Source organism: Equus caballus, chromosome 7 (genome assembly GCF_041296265.1).
Source record: "Equus caballus isolate H_3958 breed thoroughbred chromosome 7, TB-T2T, whole genome shotgun sequence".
Taxonomy (NCBI): Eukaryota; Metazoa; Chordata; class Mammalia; order Perissodactyla; family Equidae; genus Equus; species Equus caballus.
This window is the reverse complement of record NC_091690.1, coordinates 26,653,074-26,673,639: the sequence shown is the minus strand read 5'-3', so window position 1 is coordinate 26,673,639 and position 20,566 is coordinate 26,653,074. Positions and strand designations below refer to the sequence as shown.

Below are 20,566 nucleotides of genomic sequence, written 5' to 3'. Positions count from 1 at the left end.
ATACATCGATTCCAGGAGACTAGGTGGACTAATGATTAAAGCAGGGTATCATCTAATCTCTTTTTCAGAAGAATGTGACCCCATGTCTTCATTTCACTTCAAGCAAGGTGAAAACATTACTTTCTCACTTTTCCAACCAAAAGATAAACAAATCTCAGTTCCTTTTTTCTCTATTATATGTCATAATGATTTCATCATTGTCACTGTCAACAGCAATTTAATATACGCCCAATTTAGATAGGTACCGATCTGGATGCTGTAATAGCTACACGAAAAAACACGAAGCAGAGACTTGAGGCACAAATTCAGCACGAAGGCCTAACACATATTTACCTATTGACTGATCCTGTATCATCTCCTAGGTCCCTTTGAACTCTAAATGTATAGATATCTATTCTGAGAGCGTTCAAATAAAAGAATCTGTAGGGAGTTAAAAACAGACGTCCGGAATAGAGTCTGAGGATCAAGACTATTTAGTACTGCAGAATTCCATAAAAATAAACTAAATTTTCCAAAGTCTGTAGCCTACTTCATTGTCAAGCAAAAGCGAATAATTAACTCCTAAATGAGAGTCAAGAATCGCTGATCGGTGAGCAAACCCAGGTGTGGTTCTGGAAAAAAGCCATGTTCCTATGGCAACTTTCAATCGCCATTTTAAGAGTTCTCGCTGCCTCCCGCCCTGACGTCACTTCCGGTGTTACCTGTGTTGTTACCGGGAGCCGTAAACAAGGTGTGCAAGCATCTGGAGAGCGGTCGCGATGCAGCAGAGCGGAGCGGCGGGAGGCCGCGGCTGCGCTCTGTTCCCACTGCTGGCAGTCCTGTTCTTTCAGGGTGAGTGCGCCGGCTGGCTCTGCCCCACTTCCGGCCGGGGGGGCGGTAAGGGAAGATGGTCGCTCTTCCGCTTCCGGGTGGGGGGTCTCAGGAAAGCCCCCACGTCGCTTCTGGGAAGGAAAGAAGCAGGAGGGTGTCAGGAGGTGGTTGTCTTCTCATAACCACCACCCACTGGGGGGAGTTGGTAGGCTGTCAGTGCTTTGCTGAGTGGCTGGGAGCTTGACCACCTTGCGTGACTGCATGGTGTTGTGGCGATGGCACCGCTTGCTAGAACCACGGAGGGCTCTGGCTTTGGTGGCACCAGCTGTTATCTTGTGCTGTTATCAGTGATTGACTCTGCTGTGGTTTTGTGGGCTGTGTATCCTAGTTAGGAAAGGGCAATTCTGATGTTCAATAGTTTGTCCCAGTAATTTTGGGAGAGAAAATTATGACTGTTGGTAATTTTATTTTTTGTAGGTGATTGTCGATGGCTGTGAAGTAAAACGTTTGTTAGTCACAGAAAGGATGTGCTGTGATTTCGTTCTAACAGAGACTCATTTTGTTCACAGAAAAGCGACTGCGTTAGCATTTTAATAACACATCTGTAAAAAGACAAGAAAGGGCATATGAATTCTGTTAACATTTTAATCTGTTAACTAATATCAGAAGTACAGTATTCACACTGTGACATATTCTTAAAGTTTGAGTAAGCTTTACTTTCATGCAATTTTCAAATTTCATAAATTTCAGTGCAACCTAATTACCATCATTTTAGGGTGCAATTATTTACTGGATTTTGTGTGTGTGTGTGTGTCTTCTTGGGAAATCATGTTAGTAGAGCTAGCATTAAAATGAATTAATTTCATAAAATTTCCCTGTGGTAAATGGGAATTTCTGAAGGAGACCTTTAACATAAAGATTTCAGGTGTTCTACATCTCAGCAGGTAAGGTGGCAAAGTTTTTATTTGATGACTAATATTCATGCTGCCAGCACACTCCCTGATCCCTCCCAGCTGCCCATGTCATTCCAAGTGTCCAGTTTTTCTGCCAAATTCTTTTGCAATATAATATTTAGGCTGACCTACTGTCGCCCTAAATACTCCCAATTTCATTTCTCTCTCTCTTTCGCACACGCACACACACACACACACACGGAAATATTCAAATACTGTCCTATTGAGAAAAAAATTCTAGAAGTTGTGGGTGGTTTCTTAAACTTGATGCCATTTTATATTGAAAAGCATCCATTGAATCTAGCAGACCAAATAATTCAGACATTGAAAGTTGATTTTATGATCTGTATGTACTTATCTTTTTTGCCTTTTTAAAAATAACAGCTTTATTGAGATATAATTTACATGCCACACAATTTTCCCATTTAAAATGTACAATTTAATGGTTTTTAGTATATTCACAGAATTGTGCGATCCTTAACACAACCAATTTTAGAACATTTTCATCACCCCACAGAGAAACTCTATATCCGTTGACAGTCACTCCCCATTCCTCCCTTCCCCCAGCCCTTGGCAAACACCAATCTACATTCTATTATTGTGGATTTGCCTATTCTGGACATTTCACATAAATGGAATCATACAATATGTGTTCCTTTGTGATTAGCTTCTTTCATTTAGCATGTTTTCAAGGTTCATCCGTATTTTGGGGTCTTACTTTTGTTTTGAAACTGTTAGGCAATAGACTTTGGTTTCATACCAGTGTTTATTTGCTTTTCCTCTTCAAAGATAGGGCCCATTAAATTATTAACTTGTTTGATTTCTCCCTAAGTTATAAAGATGGTCCTGCTATATAAGTTGTCAGAGTACATAGAAACAATAGATTAGGCAGCCTAGGGTTCCTACACTTTTCTCTTTTCCGTTTAATTATACAATTTTATGAATCAAAGGTTGACAGATTTGTATATTGGAAAACTGAGTGTACAAAATTGAGAGTTTTGTTATTTTTTTTTGTTTCTTCTGTGTACGAAATTACTTATGTTTAAATGTGATTTTTCTTCTTTTCTTCCAAGGTTAAAAAATTTTTGTTAATTATTATGAGTATTTCTGTAGTTGGCTGCTTTTACCTGGCAAGAATACTTTTTTACTCAGGTGAAAATATAAACATCCATAAACACATTAGGCCTAGGATAAAAATTTCTGAATGAATGTAACATTGGATTAGTATATTTTTTTTTGAGTGGAGTGGACAAATTATTTTACATCCATTGATTTTAAAAACCTTTTAATTTCAGTATAATATATAGAGATAAAAGTGCACCTATTGTAAGTGTTTAACTCAATGAATTTTCAGAAATTGAACACACGTAGGTAACCAGCACCCAAATCAGGATACAAAATGTTGCTGATACTCCAGAAACCTTCCTTGTGCTTCCTTTGTCATTGTCCCTTCTTCCCAAAAAGGGAAACCAACACCCTGATGTGTAGATTAGTTTAGCTCGTCCAGGGATCTTACTTTTCTATGACTATATATTTAAGACCTACTTATGCAGTGTTTACATTTCAGTCAAGTGACTTTACATATTGATAACTTTGTGGCAAAATCATGCTCATGAATATATTAACAAGCAAGAAATTGGTAAATAGGTAGTTATATTAATGGTGTACTTATTATAATTCAGTAACCAAATGTGCTCAGAACTTTTAATTTTTATACTTATTTTGTTACAATTTTTGTTTTATAAAAAGGAAACTGTTGGGTTGGTTTAGTTAATATTAGTGAGCATCCACAGTGTGCTAGGCTCTGTTTGGATGACCTCAGGGTCTATTGGAGAAGACAGACAAGTCAACAGATACTTTTAGAATTATCTGATAGTAAGAGAGAAATGCACTAGAAACCATGAGAGCACAGAAGAGGTGCCCAGAAGAGGTCCCTTAATCTGCTATGAGGAAAGAGGGAAGACTTCCTGAGGTGTCACCAAAGTTAAACCTTGAAAGAAGAATAAGAGTTAGTTATAGATAGAGAGAGAGGAAAATTCCAGATGTAGAAAGGAACGTAAACAAGGCATGAAGGCATTAAATAAATTTTCAGGGAGATTTTCTGAAACTTACTTTGATTGGGTTGGCTTAAGTCACATATTAACCCCAAACATATCTCTGTGGTCAGGAGGATAGTGTGCTGGAGCCGGCTCCTACTGGCTCTCGAGAGCCAAAGAAGCACATCTTTTTTTAATTCAGCATTCAGAGACTTCCCCTTTGTGGCTTGAATGCATCAGAGAAATTGTCTTTTTTTTCTTTTAGCTGTTTACCAGCACACCTCTGGATGTAATGATTGGTTTAGGCCAGTCTGGGTCACCCCCCAGAGCTGGGGGTAGGGTCAGTTGCTAGTTAATTTGCTCATCTCCCACCACATCTATTCACTTCCCTTCTCAGTTCGTCTTTAGTCCTTGGAAAGCTGACCATATAGACTGCATCATCCAGGCTTCCTTCCCTGGCTTCTAGTCAGGTTTGGCCAATGGGAGGAGTTGGCAGAAGATTGGAGGGCAAGAGGAGACAGGCACCAGGGAATTTCTTCCCTGCTCCGTCCCTGTCTTAGTGGTATGATCCATAGTGGCTATGTCTCTCTATTGCTACAGCTTTTGTCAGGTGGCCCACAGCTCCAGCTCTTACCAGGTTCTGATAGCACCATTTCCTCCCTTTTCCTCTTCTGCCCTGGGGATGGTAAAGGCTTGTGCCTTTGTTGGCTTCCTTGACCCTGAGAGAAGTCCCTTTGAAAAGTGGCCCATACATTTTTCAAAGTCTCAGATGATTGTGCCTTCCATTTCCTGCCTGGACCCTGACTGAAAGAGGCATCTTCCCCCAAGCTCAGGAGCTACGTGGGAAAGGGTAGATACGCCCCCTCCCCCTCCCCAAATTCGGGTATTGTTAGGAAAGGAGGTGAAGGGAATGGATATTAAGCTGGCAACAAACAAAAGTTCACTACATTCAATTTGAGGTCCAGTGGTGATTTCAAATGGGCATATGCAGTAACATTTGGACATTCAGAGGCAGGTCATGGCTAGCAATATAGACCAGGGAATCATTAGCCTATTAGTGATTGTCAAATCTATAAAAGTGGATAGGATTGTCCAAGGAGAACATGTTGAATGAAGGGCCATGGGCTCGGGGTGGAACGCTAAGGAACACCAGTGTTTAAGGGATGGGTAGGAAAGGAGGAGCCTCACAAAGAGATTGGATAGAAACTGTCAGAGATGTGGAGTTTGTGTGTGTGTATGTAACACAATCAGTGTGGAGAGCTGGTTGGAGGGAGACTAATGAGATTCTGATTTATAGCTCTAACCCATATTTCTTCTTTGCTCTGAACCAGGGTTAGCAAACTTTTGTAAAGGACCAGAAAATAAATATTTTAGGCTTTGTGGGCCATATGGTTCATGATGCAACTACTTAACTCTGCTGGAGTAGCACAAAAGCAGCCCTATGTGATACATAAATGGATGAACATGACTGTGTTCTAATAAAACTTTATTTACAAAAAGACACTGTGGGCTAGATTTGGCCCGTGGGCTGTGGTTTGCTAACCCCTGACCTAAACCAAATGCCCCAAACCAACTGCCCCCTTGACATTATCCCTTGGGGATCTCAAAGGCACCTTAAACTTATCTAAAATCAAATTCATGGTCTTCGCTGCCAAGCCTGGTACTTTTCCAGTTTTCCTTGTGTCAGTGAATGTATCACCAAGTTGGAAACCTGAGAGTTATCTTTGACACTTCCCTTTCCCTAACATGCCACATCCAATCTGTCACCACTTCTTGCTGGTTTTTCCTTGTAAGTATTGTTGTCTTCCTAGTTCTGTCCAGGTCCACTGCCACCAACTTAGTTCAAACTTCCCTTATTTCTCACTTGACTATTGTAGTAGCCTCCTAAGTAATCCCCTTATATTTATTCTTGACTCCTTCTAAGTGTCTTTCCTAGAGTGATCTTTTAAAAATAGAAACTTCATGTCTCTTCTCACTCAATCTCACATTTAAGTATTTTCCATGGCTTCCCATTGCTCTAAGAATAAGGACCCAAATCTTTAAGGTCCTGCGTGATCTGCTTCCTGCTTACCTCCTAGTCACACCTCATTCTCTCTCGTGCTCTTTGTTTTTCAGCCATCCTGCTTTCCTTTCAGTTCCTTGACTGACTGTGCTCTTTTCTGGCACAGGATGTTTGCATATGCTGTATCATTTGCCTGGAATGCTCTCTCTTTCCTTACCTTGTTACCCTTCCTTCAAAACTTGACTCAAACGTAACATTTTCAGGGAGGCTTTCATTAACCACTCTCTGCTCCCCTATTATAACAGGTGCAGTTTTCATAGCCACTCTCTTTGTCTTTCCTTCATAGTACTTATCAGAGTTTATAGTTAGACATTTGTCTTTATGATTATTTGATTAACTTATTGGACTTCTGCTGTATTTTAAGCTCCAAAACAGAGAGTGTATTATTTTGCTCACATTTAATTCCAAGCTCACAGAGTGGCACAAAACAGGTGCCCAATAAATCTATGTTTGAAGAATGAGTGAATGAATGAGAGTATTGTCATAGAAGCCTGGGATAGAGAAAGTCAAGGAGCAAGTAGGCACTGCTGCCGAGGGATCCAGTAAAATCAGGATAGAAAAGTGCCTGTTGAAGTTTTTATCCCTTGGATTTTGCAGTTTTCAGACATGATGCCCTTCCCAGAAGTGGTAGTGGAGTCCAGATTGTGCTGTAGTGTCCAGAAGTGGATGGGAAGGGAGGAAATGGAGACATCACGCATAGACTACTCTTTCACAAACTTGGCTTAAAAAGGAAAGAGAGGGCAGTAGTTGGTACAAGAAGTATTACAGGGTTAAGGAAACGTTATTATTTTGTTTTATTGCTACTTGTTTTTAAGGATGGGAGAGATCTCTGTGTGTTTAGAGGCTGAAGGGGAGAGGGCCTCTCTGGAAAGGGAGAGGTTGAAGATAGTAGAGAGGATTATACTGCTGCGGCAGGGCTCGGAGGGAGCAATCTGGAGTAGAGCAGAAGAGGTTGGCCTTGCGTAGGAGAAGGGAGACCACACTCTTTCAGATGGAAAGTGAGTATAGGTACAGACACAAGAAGGTGTGTGGCTGGGCAGTTTGTATAGCCTCAAGTTCTTGAAGAAGTAAGAGGAGACATTTTCTTCTGAGAATGATGGATTTGGAGGTTGCACATGGGATGAAAGAGAATGGCAAAGGTTGGAGGAATCAGAAAGAGGAGCTGACCAAGGCTGGTTAAAGGGTCACCATGTCTCATTAAGGTCTCAACTGTGGGTGGAATTCACAAATTTCTTATGGTAACTCTCTGTGCAGTTGTGTGATTTTTCACCTTCACTGTACCACAGCCACAGTCTAGGCGTGCTTGTCTAGGGCTGAGCTTTCCCGGAATGGGTGCAATGGAAAGAGAGGCACGTAGAGGACACACGAATGTTGAACATACCGTACAAAAGGGATGGGAAGAGAGTGGGTGACTAATGAGCACTTTGGTCTTCCACTAGAATTTTTAGTGACCTGTCCACCTCTTCTCTCAGTCTGTCCCTGCCTGCTCCTCTCCCTCTGAATTTTTGCCTTCAAAGTGCTTCCATTTAATGGAGGAAATACTCTTTACAAATTGAGTGCAATAAATGGCATGTGTGCTTGAATAGCATTATGTACTAAATGTTATGAGAACATTGAAGAAAGAGCAATGAACTGCATCAGGGAATTTGGGGAAGCATCACAAAGGGGCTGATATTTGAGCTGAGCCTTGAAGGCGTGTGAGCGTTGGGGGATGTGGTATGATGGGAAGAGACAGGATGGGTAGGAATGGGGAGAGCCTTCCAGCCAAAGGTATATTCAAAGAGAGGCACAGTGGCGTGAAAGGACGTAGTAAATTTGGGAAATGGCAGGACCTTCTGGGCACAGTGAAGGGGATGGGATGGGCGGGTGGGTAGAGTAGCAGAAGTTTGGGGCCAGATTACCACTCTTTGGGTTTTATTCTATAGCCCAATAGAGAATTATTAAAGATTTTTGGATTTATTTTTTATTTTATTTTATTTTATTTTGTTTATTTTAATAATAATAGCTAACATTTATTGACACTTTTTATTTCAGATGCTGTGCTAAGCATTTTATGTATTATCTTATTTAATCCTGTTGGATCCTCACAGTGATCCAGTGAAGTAGGTCTTGTTATTATTCCCATTTACCAAATGAGGAAATTGAAGCTTGAACAGGTTAGGAACTGTGATCAAGGTCTCATAGCTAGAAAGTAGCTGGGCTAGAACTCAAGTCTAGGTCTGTCTAATTCTAAATCCATACTCTTAAACCTGTCTACTATACTTACGTTTTAGGATCAAGGAATGGGGCATGAGGAGAGTGTAGATTATCCATTCATTTCCACCTTCCAGTTTTTAGAGCGGGATCTCGAGTGATGAGTAAGGTGGGTCAGGAATGAGGGCTTAGGAGAGAGTAGGGGCTGAGGGATGAATATGTTCCAGGCAGAGGAACAGCATTTGCAAAGGCATAGAAGGAACAACAAGTTTAGCCTGGCAAAGTCAGAGAGGATGCTGTGGACGAACCAGAAGTAATCCTCATCTTTGGGATGGGGCAGATTCTTATTAGAGTTGTGAGCTCAGTCTTGTTCTCCTCCTTTTAAGAGGAATGTGGACAGACTAGATTGTCTAGAAAGGAGCAAGAAAAAATGATTCAAAGCAGCAGGGGTAAAGGCAGTGGAACTGATGACGCATAGCTGTGTCTGTGTTAGGAAAGGTTGAGAGAGCGTCGGCAGAACTGAAGAGGCGGCAGTAATGATGATGAAGCTATCTAACCTGGAGCTCTTACTCTGTGTTAGATAGGCTTCTCAGGGTTGTACATGTTTTAACTCATTTTTATTCCTCACAGTGACCTTCTAAGATAAGTACTATTATTATCATTCACACCAGGGTGAGAAACTGAAGAAATAAAGTAACTTACTGAGGCCACAAAGCCAGCAAGGGCTAGGGTTTGCATTCTGCCACTACCAGAGGGACTGCTGGTTTCCAGGACTGTATGTGGATTTACTCTCTTCTGAAACCTTACTGCTCTGTTTGCCTTTGGCGTGCCAGAAGAATCACGGCTTATTGTGGAGGAGGAGGAAGCAGGAAAAACAACGTGCTGGTGGCTTACTTTCCTAAAAAATGGCTCCTTAGTGGAAGATAAATTTTGTTTTAAAGATTTTATTTTTCCTTTTTCTCCCCAAAGCCCCCCGCTACATAGTTGTACGTTTTAGTTGTGGGTCCTTCTAGTTGTGGCATGTGGGATGCTACCTCAGCATGGCCCGATGAGCGGTGCCATGTCCGGGCCCAGGATCTGGACCGGCGAAACCCTGGGCTGCCAAAGCAGAGCGTGCGAGCTTAACCACTCGGCCACGGGGCTGGCCCCAGTGGAAGATAAATTTATATTCCCTGTCCTCTGAAAGCAGAGGGGGTTGGTCAGAAGAAAGTGCCAACTCTTTTGAGGGGGATGAAGCGTCAAAGTTGGATATCTGAGGTGGTTTTGGAAAGAGTAAGTCTCTAGAGGGTTTAAAAATGGTATCTTATTTTTACATTTTAGAATGCGTTAAATTGGTCTCCCCATGATTTACCTTTAATGCATGTGTGATTCGTTAACCAGCTTTAAGAAAGGAAAAAACCGAAACAAAACTAGTTAGGACCTTGGGACAGTTCTATAGAATTCTTTGAAAAAAAATGTCCTCTTCTCCTTTTGCTGGCTTTGCAGTGGTAGCTTCACGTTACAGCTGTGCTGCGCTTGGGGTAAGTCCCTTAGACTACAAAAGCTGTCCTATTCCTGGTGTGTGTGTGTGGGTGTGTGAGGGGAGTGGGTGGCTTTGTCTCTTAGCCTGCTGTGGGTTGACCCATTTGTTTGTACTTAATTTAACCACAAGTCTGTATTTGGAAAAATGCTGATGTGACCAGGTTTTAAATGTTTACCCAAGCACTTCTTCTATGATTTAATATTGTAAAATGACAAAAATGCTACCCTTGGTTAATGCAGATATCTGCTCCTTGTCCTTTTGGGCTTGCCTGAGAAGATATTTATTGCCAAGGCTTTTTGATGAGAGCCTTAAAAATAATAAGTAGCATCTCTATATTGTTCACTCACATCTGTATATTCCACCCAAGTGAATCCGTTTTTAAGTGTTTGGGCTTGCTTTGATTAGGTGTTTGCATCGTCGTTTCCTTGGAGATTAAGGCAGATGCCCATGTCCGGGGTTATGTTGGAGAAAAGATCAAGTTGAAATGCACCTTCAGGTCGACTTCATCTGTCACTGACAAACTCACCATAGACTGGACATACCGACCTCCCAGCAGCAGTCGCACGGAGTCGGTAAGTGTGCACTGTTAGGGAAATTTCTTTGAGTCTCCTATGGGCAACAGCTCTGGAATCTTTTTCTTCCAAGTCTCAGACACTCCTTAGGGCTTCTCATCTTAGAATAGAAGATGAGCTATTTAAATAGAAGGAGATGAGCTTCGACCCTCTATGACATTCATTTGGTCATGTGGGGCTTTTTATTCTTTTATGTAAGAATTTTGCGAAGAAGCTATAGGAGAAAAATTGTCAGAAGCTCAGAGGAAATGCGGTTTAATTTCACTTCCCCTTTGTTGTTTGTTTTTGCACAGTTTCATAGGTTTGTTTTCAGATTCCATGTACTAAAAAGGACACTTCCAGGACTGTTGGATAGAAAAATTCTATCGGTCCCAGTAATAGATGTCCTTTCTCTTAAAGCTGCTCACTTCCTGTGCTATCAAGTTGTCTCAATGGGTGTGTCCGCTTGTGTAGATTTTGTGTACTCTGTATATTTATCTTGGCATCATCTCCCAGTGTATAAACATCTGCACTGATTTATATAGCTCCTTTTGAAGGAAATGGTGGCACCTTATGGTGATAGATGCTGTTGGTGACAGAGTCTCACAATATGAGAAGCAATATACTTTAGTCACACATATAAAACACATTTATGGTTCAAATCCCATTGTAGAGTTTAATTGAAGATGGCAGTGCTATAAAAGGCCTTTCTCTTTACGCTTCTAGCAGTATCTTTAGCTCAGGATCGATGCCATCAAGAATATGAATGTCATAGTTGTATGTAAGATTGTATTTTGTGGGGGGAGGTGAGGAACATTGGCCCTGAGGCAACATCTGCTGCCATTCCTGCTCTTTTTTGCTTGAGGAAGATTGTCCCTGAGCCAACATCTGTGCTAGTCTTCCTCCATTTTATATGTGGGATGCTGCCACAGCGTGGCTTGATGAGTGGTGTGTAGGTCCACGCCCGGGATCTGAACCGGCGAACCCCAGGCTGCCGAAGTGGAGCATGTGAACTTAATCAGTACACCACCGGGCCAGCTCCCATGTACTTTTTTTTTTTTAAAGATTTTATTTTTTTCCTTTTTCTCCCCAAAGCCCCCAGGTACATAGTTGTATATTCTTTGTTGTGGGTCCTTCTAGTTGTGGCATGTGGGACGCTGCCTCAGCGTGGTTTGATGAGCAGTGCCATGTCCGCGCCCAGGATTCGAACCAACGAAACACTGGGCCGCCTGCAGCGGAGCGCGCGAACTTAACCACTCGGCCACGGGGCCAGCCCCAGCTCCCATGTATTTTTGAAAGTATTCTTAATTTGTTTATCCTGTTTCCTTCACTGGAAAAAAATTCTCTTTGATGTTAATGTAGAAGCTTTGAATTGTGTTTTAGGAGCTACTATTGAATGCCACGTAGCTTGGAGCTAGGTAGGTGGCTCCAGTGAAGGAAGATAGGCTGTATTTATGGTCCCTTTTTCTTTAGACTTAAAATAGTTCACTTTATTCTGAGTGGTCGGGAAACTATAGCTGACCTTATTCGGCTCTGCCTACTTGGCCAAAAGTAGGACAGAGCAAGCAATGGGGATCTTCTTGGCTCAGCAACTTTAAATGCAAACAGCAGTTGGTGCCGTTCTCTGTGAGGCTGGTCAGAAAATTAGCAAACTCCCCCAAGTTGGAATTAGTGGAACTTTTAAAGATCACATAACATGATGTCGCAGTTACACGGTCAGTCAGGATTCTGTCAGACTAATCAGTTAGCAAGGATTTGAGTATCGCTAGTGTGACTTGGGACTTATAGGTTGGATTAATCTTGAAGATATACAACAGGCCTTGGTTTGTCAATAAGGAGTTTCAAACACTTTTATATTAATGCTGATAATCAGTAGTAGGCATTCTTTACCTCCCTCTTTGGAATACTCATTACACATAATATTATTATTTCTTAATATCTGTATTTCCCACTAGGCTTTAAATCCCATGAGAGCAGGGACTGTCCCTGTTTGGCTCCCACTGGATCCTTTTGTGTAACACAGTGCCTAGCACAGAGTAGGTGTGCAGTAATATATGTTGAATGAATGCATGAACAAGTGACCTAGTAAGTGATTCAGCATCTTCTCTGGGAAGTTGCTCTTGAAAATTGGGCAATCAGTGGTTGTAAATGCCTGGGTTCCTAAGTGGGGAGGAAGCAAGTAAACAAAGAAAGAGGAAAGCCTTGAATCTTGCATAAGAGGGAGAGATCATATTGTATTGTAGTACCTGCCTGGTCTACCACCAGATATAGTTAGATGCTTTGGGGGATGAAGTGTCTGATCACCAATCTGAAGCAGCAGCATTTTAATTCAATGCACATTCATTGAGTACTGATCATGCATTCGACTTGAGGTTTTTGTTAATTGCCAAGATAGATAACTTGGGGAGGCTTGACTATATCAAACCTTCCTGGTGATTTTGAGAATAAAAAAAATTTCCCCTTTGCCACTTACTGGCTGTATGCCTTTGAGTAACTGACTTAGTTTTTTGTTTTTAGCCTTGTTTCCATTTCTATAAACTTGGAATAATTATACCTGCCCCATGCATAGTTCAGTGTTGTTAACAGGCTCAAATGAGTAAATGTGTGGAAATTATTTGCAAGTCACAAAGTACTATATGGATATTAGATGCTACCTTAGGATAGGGTTTTTCAACCTTGGCACTGCTGACATTTTGAGCTGCGTAATTCTTTGTTGCGGGGGCTAGTCCTATGCATTGTAGGAGTTTTAGCGATATCTCTGGCCTCTACCCGCTAGATGCCAGGAGTACTTCTCCCAGTTGTGACAACCAAAAATGTCTGCCGATATTACCAAATGTCTCCTCAAGGCCCAAACTGCCCCTGCTTTAGGACTTCAGGGAGAGTTGAGAAGAGATTCGAGAGCTAGGATACCAGGATTCTTTCATCAGGCCTTTTTCAGATAAGTTTTATTAGCCTGTCTTTTAACCTATAGGATGGAGGTAAACAAAGCATAAAAAAAATTGCCGATGGAGAAAACTCATTATGCACTTGTGTTTTATTTTGGACCTACTTAACTTTACATTTTCGTTGCATTTTCCAAATTAACTTTTTTTCTCCTGATGTTGCTTTCTTAGATTTTTCATTATCAGTCCTTCCAGTACCCCACCACAGCAGGTACATTTCGGGATCGAATTTCCTGGGTTGGAGACGTGTACAAAGGGGATGCCTCCATCAGCATAAGCGATCCTACCATAAGGGACAATGGGACATTCAGCTGTGCTGTGAAGAATCCGCCAGATGTGCACCATAATATTCCCTTGACGGAGCTCACAGTCACAGAGAGGGGTAAGCTAACCGCCACCGACTTTCGTCTGCAGTGCCTGTGACTACTGTGGTGCTTTCTGGAGAGAGCAGTGATAAGCAAAGCTACCTATCTTTGTGAGCCAGCTGGTCACCGGAACATTCTGCCATCCTGAATTGTCTATTAGGATGGATTTTTAATCTTTATTTTGCAAACTGAAGTTTTTCTTCAAATATTGTCATAGTTTCTCCATTATCCTTTTTTAAAATTTTAACTTTAGGTGACCAGAGGTTTTGTGGAATGTATGGCAAACCCCTAAATAAATGGAGAGTTGTTATCTGTGTGAAATAGAAGTCATTCTGGTTTCCCTAATGTGTTCATTCCTTCAGTTATGAGACAATGTCCTTGCCTGTGTCTTGAAAGTGTACCCCCTCGAATGATGGGACACAGCACGTATCTTGTACGTTGCAAAGAGCAGCAGTTTCCTTTTAGTATGGAACCAGAGGAAAATAGGTTAAGGACTTACTTTTTTTCCTACATTATTCCCTGGTGACTACTGAATGGTCATTCTAGTCCTTAGTTGGATTTGAACCAAAGACTTAGAGATCCAGAACTGCATTATGGTTCATTGTGGATGCCTTATCATTTCTCAAGTCTTTCTCCCTTTCCCTCTCTTTTTTCTTCTTCTTCTTTATTTTATTAAGATAATAACTCGTAGGTTTCAAAGACACGGGCATGTTCATATGGCTGGCAGGAGTAGAAAGTGGTATAGAGTTTCAGGAAGACAGTTAGGTAGTATAAATCAGATGCCTTAAAAGTATCTGCCCTTTGATCCAGTAATTCCTTTTTAAAAGTTTATCTTAAAGAAGTAGAGGTAAATATGAAGACTTATGTGCAATGACGATCATCATAATATAACTCATAGATTCAAAGAATGGGAAATAACTTGAATGTCCAGCATTAGAAGATTGATTCAATACATCGTTCAATGTGGTAGAATACTGTGTAGCTGTTAAAAATTCATGTCTGGGGCCGGCCCCATGGCTGAGTGGTTAAGTTCGTGCACTCTGCTGCGGTGGCCCAGGGTTTCACCAGTTCGGATCCTGGGCATGGACTTGGCACCGCTCATCAGGCCACGTTGAGGCAACGTCCCACATGCCACAACTAGAAGGACCTGCAACTAAGATATACAACTATGTACCGGAGGGATTTGGGGAGATAAAGCAGGAAAAAAAAGAAAAAAAGATTGGCAACAGTTGTTAGCTCAGGTGCCAATCTTTAAAAAAAAAAATCACGTCTGGAAGGAATTTTTAATAACATGGAGATTATTTATCAAATATTAAGTAAAAAAGGAGGTCAGAAATAGTATATAATAGATGATCCATACTTTTAAAAATATGCAATCTCTTCCCCATATGCAGGCCCATACCCACATACTCCTAGAAAGATTGGATGGGTAGATACCAATGTGTTAATCCTAGATAGTGTGATTCTGGGTGAATTTTTATTCTTCTGTATACTTTTGTGTATTTTCTCCCTTTTCCACATTGAATTTATTCCTTCTGTAATCAGAAGAAATGCGAGCAAAAGTGAAACCTATGTCGTGTCAAAGGAAGCCCTTCCACGTGTCCCTCTGTTACCTTCTCCTTTTCCTCCTCTAGGTTTTGGCACCATGCTCTCCTCTGTGGCCCTGCTTTCCATTCTTGTCTTCATTCCCTCGGCGGCGGTGGTGGTTCTGCTGCTGGTGAGAATGGGGAGGAAGTCTGCGGGGCTGAAGAAGAGGGGCAAGTCTGGCTACAAGAAGTCGTCCATTGAGGTTTCGGATGAGTAAGTCCGGCTGCAGCCCTGCACAGTAACCCTCTTCAGAGCCCTGGTTTGTGGGTGCTACCCAGTCACCTGCATCCCCGCCTGCCTTCCTTCCAGAGCACTAGAAGGAGGGCTGAAGGGGAAGCTCGTGGATATTAATTTGGAGAGAGAGACAGAGGGGTTGACACTGTGGTCCGACTCTCCTGTTTTGGAAATCAGATTGTATAGTGCTGTGGTTCTGAAGATGAATTCTGAAGTGAATATCTCATTCCTTAAAAATTAACAGGAAATTCCAACAAGTCAGTTATTGCCCCCTTTTCCTTGTTTTGATACCGAGCTGATGTCTCCCGACAGAAAATGCCAGAGCAGTGAGAGAGGCTTTAAGAGTAGCCATGGAAGGCAAAAATAACTTAAATAAGCGAGATCTAGTCTTGGTCAGCAGATGCTTTGAAGGGGCTAATTGGATTGTGCTCGTCAAAAGCAGTTATCAAACATCATTTTGCCAGTGAGCAGGCATGGTCCAGGATTTTCCCTAGAACCAATCTACTAAGAAAAAGGTAACAAAAGTCTACATAATACCGTTGTTGATTCTTCATTGTCTGTATCAGGGGCTCCAACCTAGAGAGAGAAGTCTTACCTTAAGAGGGTCTAAAACAAACTTTCTGTGTGTGTGTATGTGTATGTGTGTGTATGTGTGCACATATGCATGCATGTGCATTTATTTAATGAGAGAGGCCTTTACAGGAAATTTGTGGCCCCCCCAAAAAAGTAAAGAGCTCTTGGTAGAAATACTAAAATGTCTATTTCTAAGCGTGGTCTAACAAGATCTCTCATGATCTAACCCTAAGTCACATTGTTTCTTGCCATTTCTTTTTCCTTTTCTTTTTTTGGTGAGGAAGATTGGTCCTGAGCTAACATCTGTGCTAATCCTCCTCTATTTTGTATGTGCAATGCTGCCACAGCATCGCTTGATGAGTAACGAGTAGGTCTGTGCCCAGGATCCGAGCCCATGAACCCTGGGCTGCTGAAGTAGAGCACGCGAACTTAACCATGACACCACTGGGCTCACCCCAGTGGTTTCCTTTTTCTTTTTCTGAGGAAGATTTGCCTTGAGCTAACATCGGTTGCCAATCTTCCTCTTTTTGCTTGAGGAAGATTAGCCCTGAGCTAACATCTCTGCCAGTCTTCCTCTATTTTGTATGTGGGTTGCTGCCTCAATGTGGTCACTGATGAGTGGGATGGGTCCATTCCTGGGAACTGAGCCCAAGCCACTGAAGCAGAGTGCACTGAACTTAACCACTAGGCCATGGGGCCAGCCCCTGTTTCCTGCCATTTCTTCTCATTTGCTCCACATTTCAGCTACAGTGAGCTATTTTCTTCTCTAAACATACTGTTCTCATTCAGATCTCTTTTTTTCAGTATGCTTTCCTCTCACCTGGAATCCCCTCCATCCCTCCCTGTTTGCCTGGAAAACTCTTCCTCATCTTCCAAGACACAGCTGAAAGTCCCCTTCTCTTGCGTTTCCCTGAGTCATCCAAGGAGAGGCAGTCACATCCTCCTGTTTGCTGCCACAGCAGTTTGACCTTAACTCTGTTAAAATGTTTATTACATTGTATTATAACATACTTGTTAAGTTTTAACAGGTCTCTCACCCTCACGAGATTGTGAGCTCTTCAGAGGACTGTGTTTTATTTGTCTTTGTCCCCACCCCAGCACAGAGCCTCAGACGTGGTTGGTGCTTAGTCCATTTCTGAATGAATGGTTCTGACTCCCTCCTGTTTATTGAGCACTTCCTAGGGGCCAGGCACTGTGGGATGGGTTTTACATGTGTTTATTTTTTATTTTCTCCTAACTACTGTCCTTTAAGTGGAGGTGGTAATATTTGCATTTTATAGCTGAGGAAACAGGCTCTTGGAACTTGAGTAATTTGCCCAGTCACCCTGCTGGTGAGTGGCAGAACTGGAATTGAAAAGCAGGCCTGTCGGACTTCAATGCCTGTGCTCTCAGCTGCTCTGCTGCACCGAGGAGCGGGATTCTTCAGAGTGGGTTTGTCCTCTCTCCACAGCACTGACCAGGACGAGGACGGCTGCATGGCGAGGCTTTGTGTCCGTTGTGCCGAGTGCCTGGTAAGCCCGTGTCATTTCTTCTGCTCAGGTTCATGTCTCATTTTCCGCTTATTTACAGGGATCCTTTGCGCCCAGAGGCAGCCGGGGGTATCCAGGTAGGTCCAAAGCTAGGTGTGAACCAAGGTCTTCCTCCAAAGTGTTTTGGTCTCAGGGGACCTCTACCAATTCTAACCATTATTTTGTTATATGTCTCATGGGCATAGCGTGGCATCCTTGGGTTAGGGAAGGGGACCGCATCTCTGCTGACTGACAGAGCATCCTGAAAGAGGAGGGTCCCATGCCACTGAGCTCATACGAGGAGACTTCGACTGGCTGGACCCAGAGCCCTGAATTGAAATTTTCTGCTGTGCTTCAGTTTTCCCCACCAAATTAGAGTAATATAACCTTTTAGGTGACTTGATCAATAAGAAATAACCATATTGGGGCCAGCCTGGTGCATACTGGTTAAGTTCGTGCCCTCCACTTTGGCGGCCCAGGGTTCGTGGGTTTGGATTGCAGGCCCAGACCTACACATGGCTCATCAAACCATGCTGTGGTGGCGTCCCACATACAAAAAATAGAGGAAGCTTGGGAAGGATGTTAGCTTGGACAATCTTCCTCAAGCAAAAAGAGGAAGTTTGGCAACAGATGTTAGCTCAAGGCCAATCTTCCTCACCAAAAAAGAAAGAAAGAAAGGAAGAAAGGAAGGGAGGAAGGAAGGAAAGGAAGGAAAGGAAGAAGAGGAGGGAAAGGAAGGAAAGACCCATATTGGAAGGCCTGAGTTTTTATTTAAATTTCAAAAGGCTGCCATCCCTCCCACTTTGAGCACGTCCTGTGACTGGGAGGCTTGTGTGGCTGTCCCAGGGTCCTAGGAGAAGGAAAGACTCTCTGATGTGGTGCAGTTGGAAACAGGTCAAAGGCAACTCATGATCTAACATGAAGCATGCCTGTCATCGCAGGGTTTAAACTTGAGCCCTTTTTGTATTTATTGCCAAGCTCAGCCTTTGGCCAGATGGCCACAGCCCAGTTACTCGCTGCAGTGTTCTTTATCTTTCTCTCGTGTACTTGAGGATAATAGGTAAGACGAGGGAAAGGCCAATAGTGCCAGTGAGAGGATCTAATACCCACTGTTTGCGGTTTGAATATTTTGATAACACAAAATAAGTTAATGTCCATATGATTATTACACACATTTCAGATATTAATTTATTGAACAGTTATTATTGAGCATCTGTCATGTGCCAGATATGATTCCAGGTACTTAGGAAACAGCAGTGAACAAAACTGACAAAAATCCCTGCCCCCAAAAGACTTACATTCTTTGCCTGGAAAACCTTCATCCCCCAAGACACAGCTGAAATGTCACCCTCTTAAATTGGGGTACAAACAATAACTAACTCAATCTTTTAAAAATAAGTAAAATATATAGGATATCAGATGGTGCTTAATGCCACAGAGAAAAATAAAATAGGAAAGGGAGGGGGGATGACTGGATGGGGGATGTGATATTAAATAGAATGGTGGGGACACCCTCACTGAAATGATGTTTGATCAAACACCTAAAGGAAGTAGATAGCAAGCCACGGCTGTGGTGGAGGAGCCTTCCAGGCAGAGGAAATGGTAGGTGCAAAGACTCTGAGGAGGGGCTTGATTGGCATGTTCTAGAAAGAGCGAGGAGGCCAGTGTGGTAGGAATGAAGTGAGCGAGGTGAAGAATAATATTTCTTCAGCGAGATAATGTCATATCTTATAGAACATTATAGGTGATCATAATTACCTGGACTTTTATTCTTTTTTTTACGTTTGTTTTTTAATTTTTTTGTATTGTAATATTTTGCAAAGCAAATGTTCAATAAACATCATTTGAGTGAATTCTTTTTGGTTATCTGATAATAAAACATCTTTTATGTAATGAATGTTGAATCTCACTAGTTTTTTTTATTGAGGTATAATTGACATATCATATTGGCTTCAGGTGTACAACATAATAATTCTGTATTTGTATATATTATGAAATGATCATCACAAGTAAGTCTAGTCAACATCCATCACCATACATAGTTACAGAATTTTTTTTCTTATGATGAGAACTCTTTTTTAAAGATTTTATTTTTCCTTTTTCTCCCCAAAGCCCCTCAGTACACAGTTGTGTGTTTTTAGTTGTGGGTCCTTCTAGTTGTGGCATGTGTGATGCCACCTCAGCATGGCTTGATGAGCGGTGCCATGTCCGCGCCTAGGATCCCAACCAGCGAAACCCTGGGCCGCCGAAGCAGAGTGCGGAACTCAACCACTCGGCCACAGGGCTGGCCCCTGATGAGAACTTTTAAGATCTACTCTCTTAGCAGCTTTTGAATATGCAGTACAGTGTTATTAACTATAGTTGCCATGGTGTACATTACATCCCCATGACTTATTTATTTTATAACTGGAAATTTGTACCTTTGACTCCCTTCACCCATTTTGCCCTCCCGCCACCCTCTCCAGGGGATTTTTATTCTTAATGAAATAGAATCCACTGGTGGTTTTTGAGAAGAGAAGCAATATAAACTGATGTATGTTTTAAAAGGGTTGTTCTGGCTTGTGTGCTGAGAATAGACGGTAAGGGACCATGACACAATCAGAGAGCCTGTTAAGTGACGTTAGCAATAATGTTTGTTTGGATGGTGGTGGTAGGGGTGTGAGAAATTGTTGTATTCTGATTATAGGTTGAAGGTAAAGCCAGAAGGATTTACTGATGGGTTGCATGTGTACGTGAAAGAATGAGAGGAGTCAAGGCTCATTCCAAGGTTCTTGACTTGAGCAACTAGTAGAATAGAGGTGCCATTTTGTAACATGTACTAGTCTGTGGGTAGAACAAGTTTTAGGAGGAAGGTCAGGAGCTGTTTGGATGTATTAAGTTTGAAATACGTACTAAACATCCAAGTGGAGATGTGGAGTAGGCAATTGGTTATATGGGTGTGGAGTTCAGAAGAGGGGTTTAGACTGGAGAGATAAATTTAAGAGTCATTAGTGTATAGACACTGCTAAAGATAATTCCACCAGGGAAATGAGTGTAGCTAGAGAAGGACTCAAAGGACTGACCCTGGAGCTTTCCAAGGTTGATAGACTGGGGAGATGAGGAGGAATTAGCAAAGGAGGCTGAAAGGGAATGAGGTAGGAGGAAAACCAGGAGAGTTCGATATCCTGGGACCAAGTGAAGAAAGTGTTCCAAGGCAGGAGGAGGGGGGGAGAAGATTAACTGCATCAATT

At 42.1% G+C, this 20,566-nt stretch overlaps 2 protein-coding genes across 2 annotated transcripts in view; one reads left to right on the top strand and one right to left on the bottom strand.

Annotated features, from left to right (window-relative positions):
* Nucleotides 1-857, bottom strand: part of CD3E (CD3 epsilon subunit of T-cell receptor complex) — a 58,282-nt gene extending 57,425 nt beyond the window's left edge. The window contains exon 1 of the mRNA XM_070273674.1: nt 702-857. The gene's annotated coding sequence lies outside the window, so the exon portion shown is untranslated. The remainder of the gene's footprint in view (nt 1-701) is intronic.
* The window catches only part of MPZL3 (myelin protein zero like 3), a 24,536-nt gene continuing 4,665 nt past the window's right edge, over nt 696-20,566 (top strand). Inside the window, exons 1-5 of the mRNA XM_005611612.4 lie at nt 696-831; nt 9,982-10,148; nt 13,241-13,451; nt 15,069-15,234; nt 17,279-17,339. Of these exons, the coding sequence (XP_005611669.1) occupies nt 759-831; nt 9,982-10,148; nt 13,241-13,451; nt 15,069-15,234; nt 17,279-17,339 (678 nt within the window). The 5' untranslated portion in view covers nt 696-758. The remainder of the gene's footprint in view (nt 832-9,981; nt 10,149-13,240; nt 13,452-15,068; nt 15,235-17,278; nt 17,340-20,566) is intronic.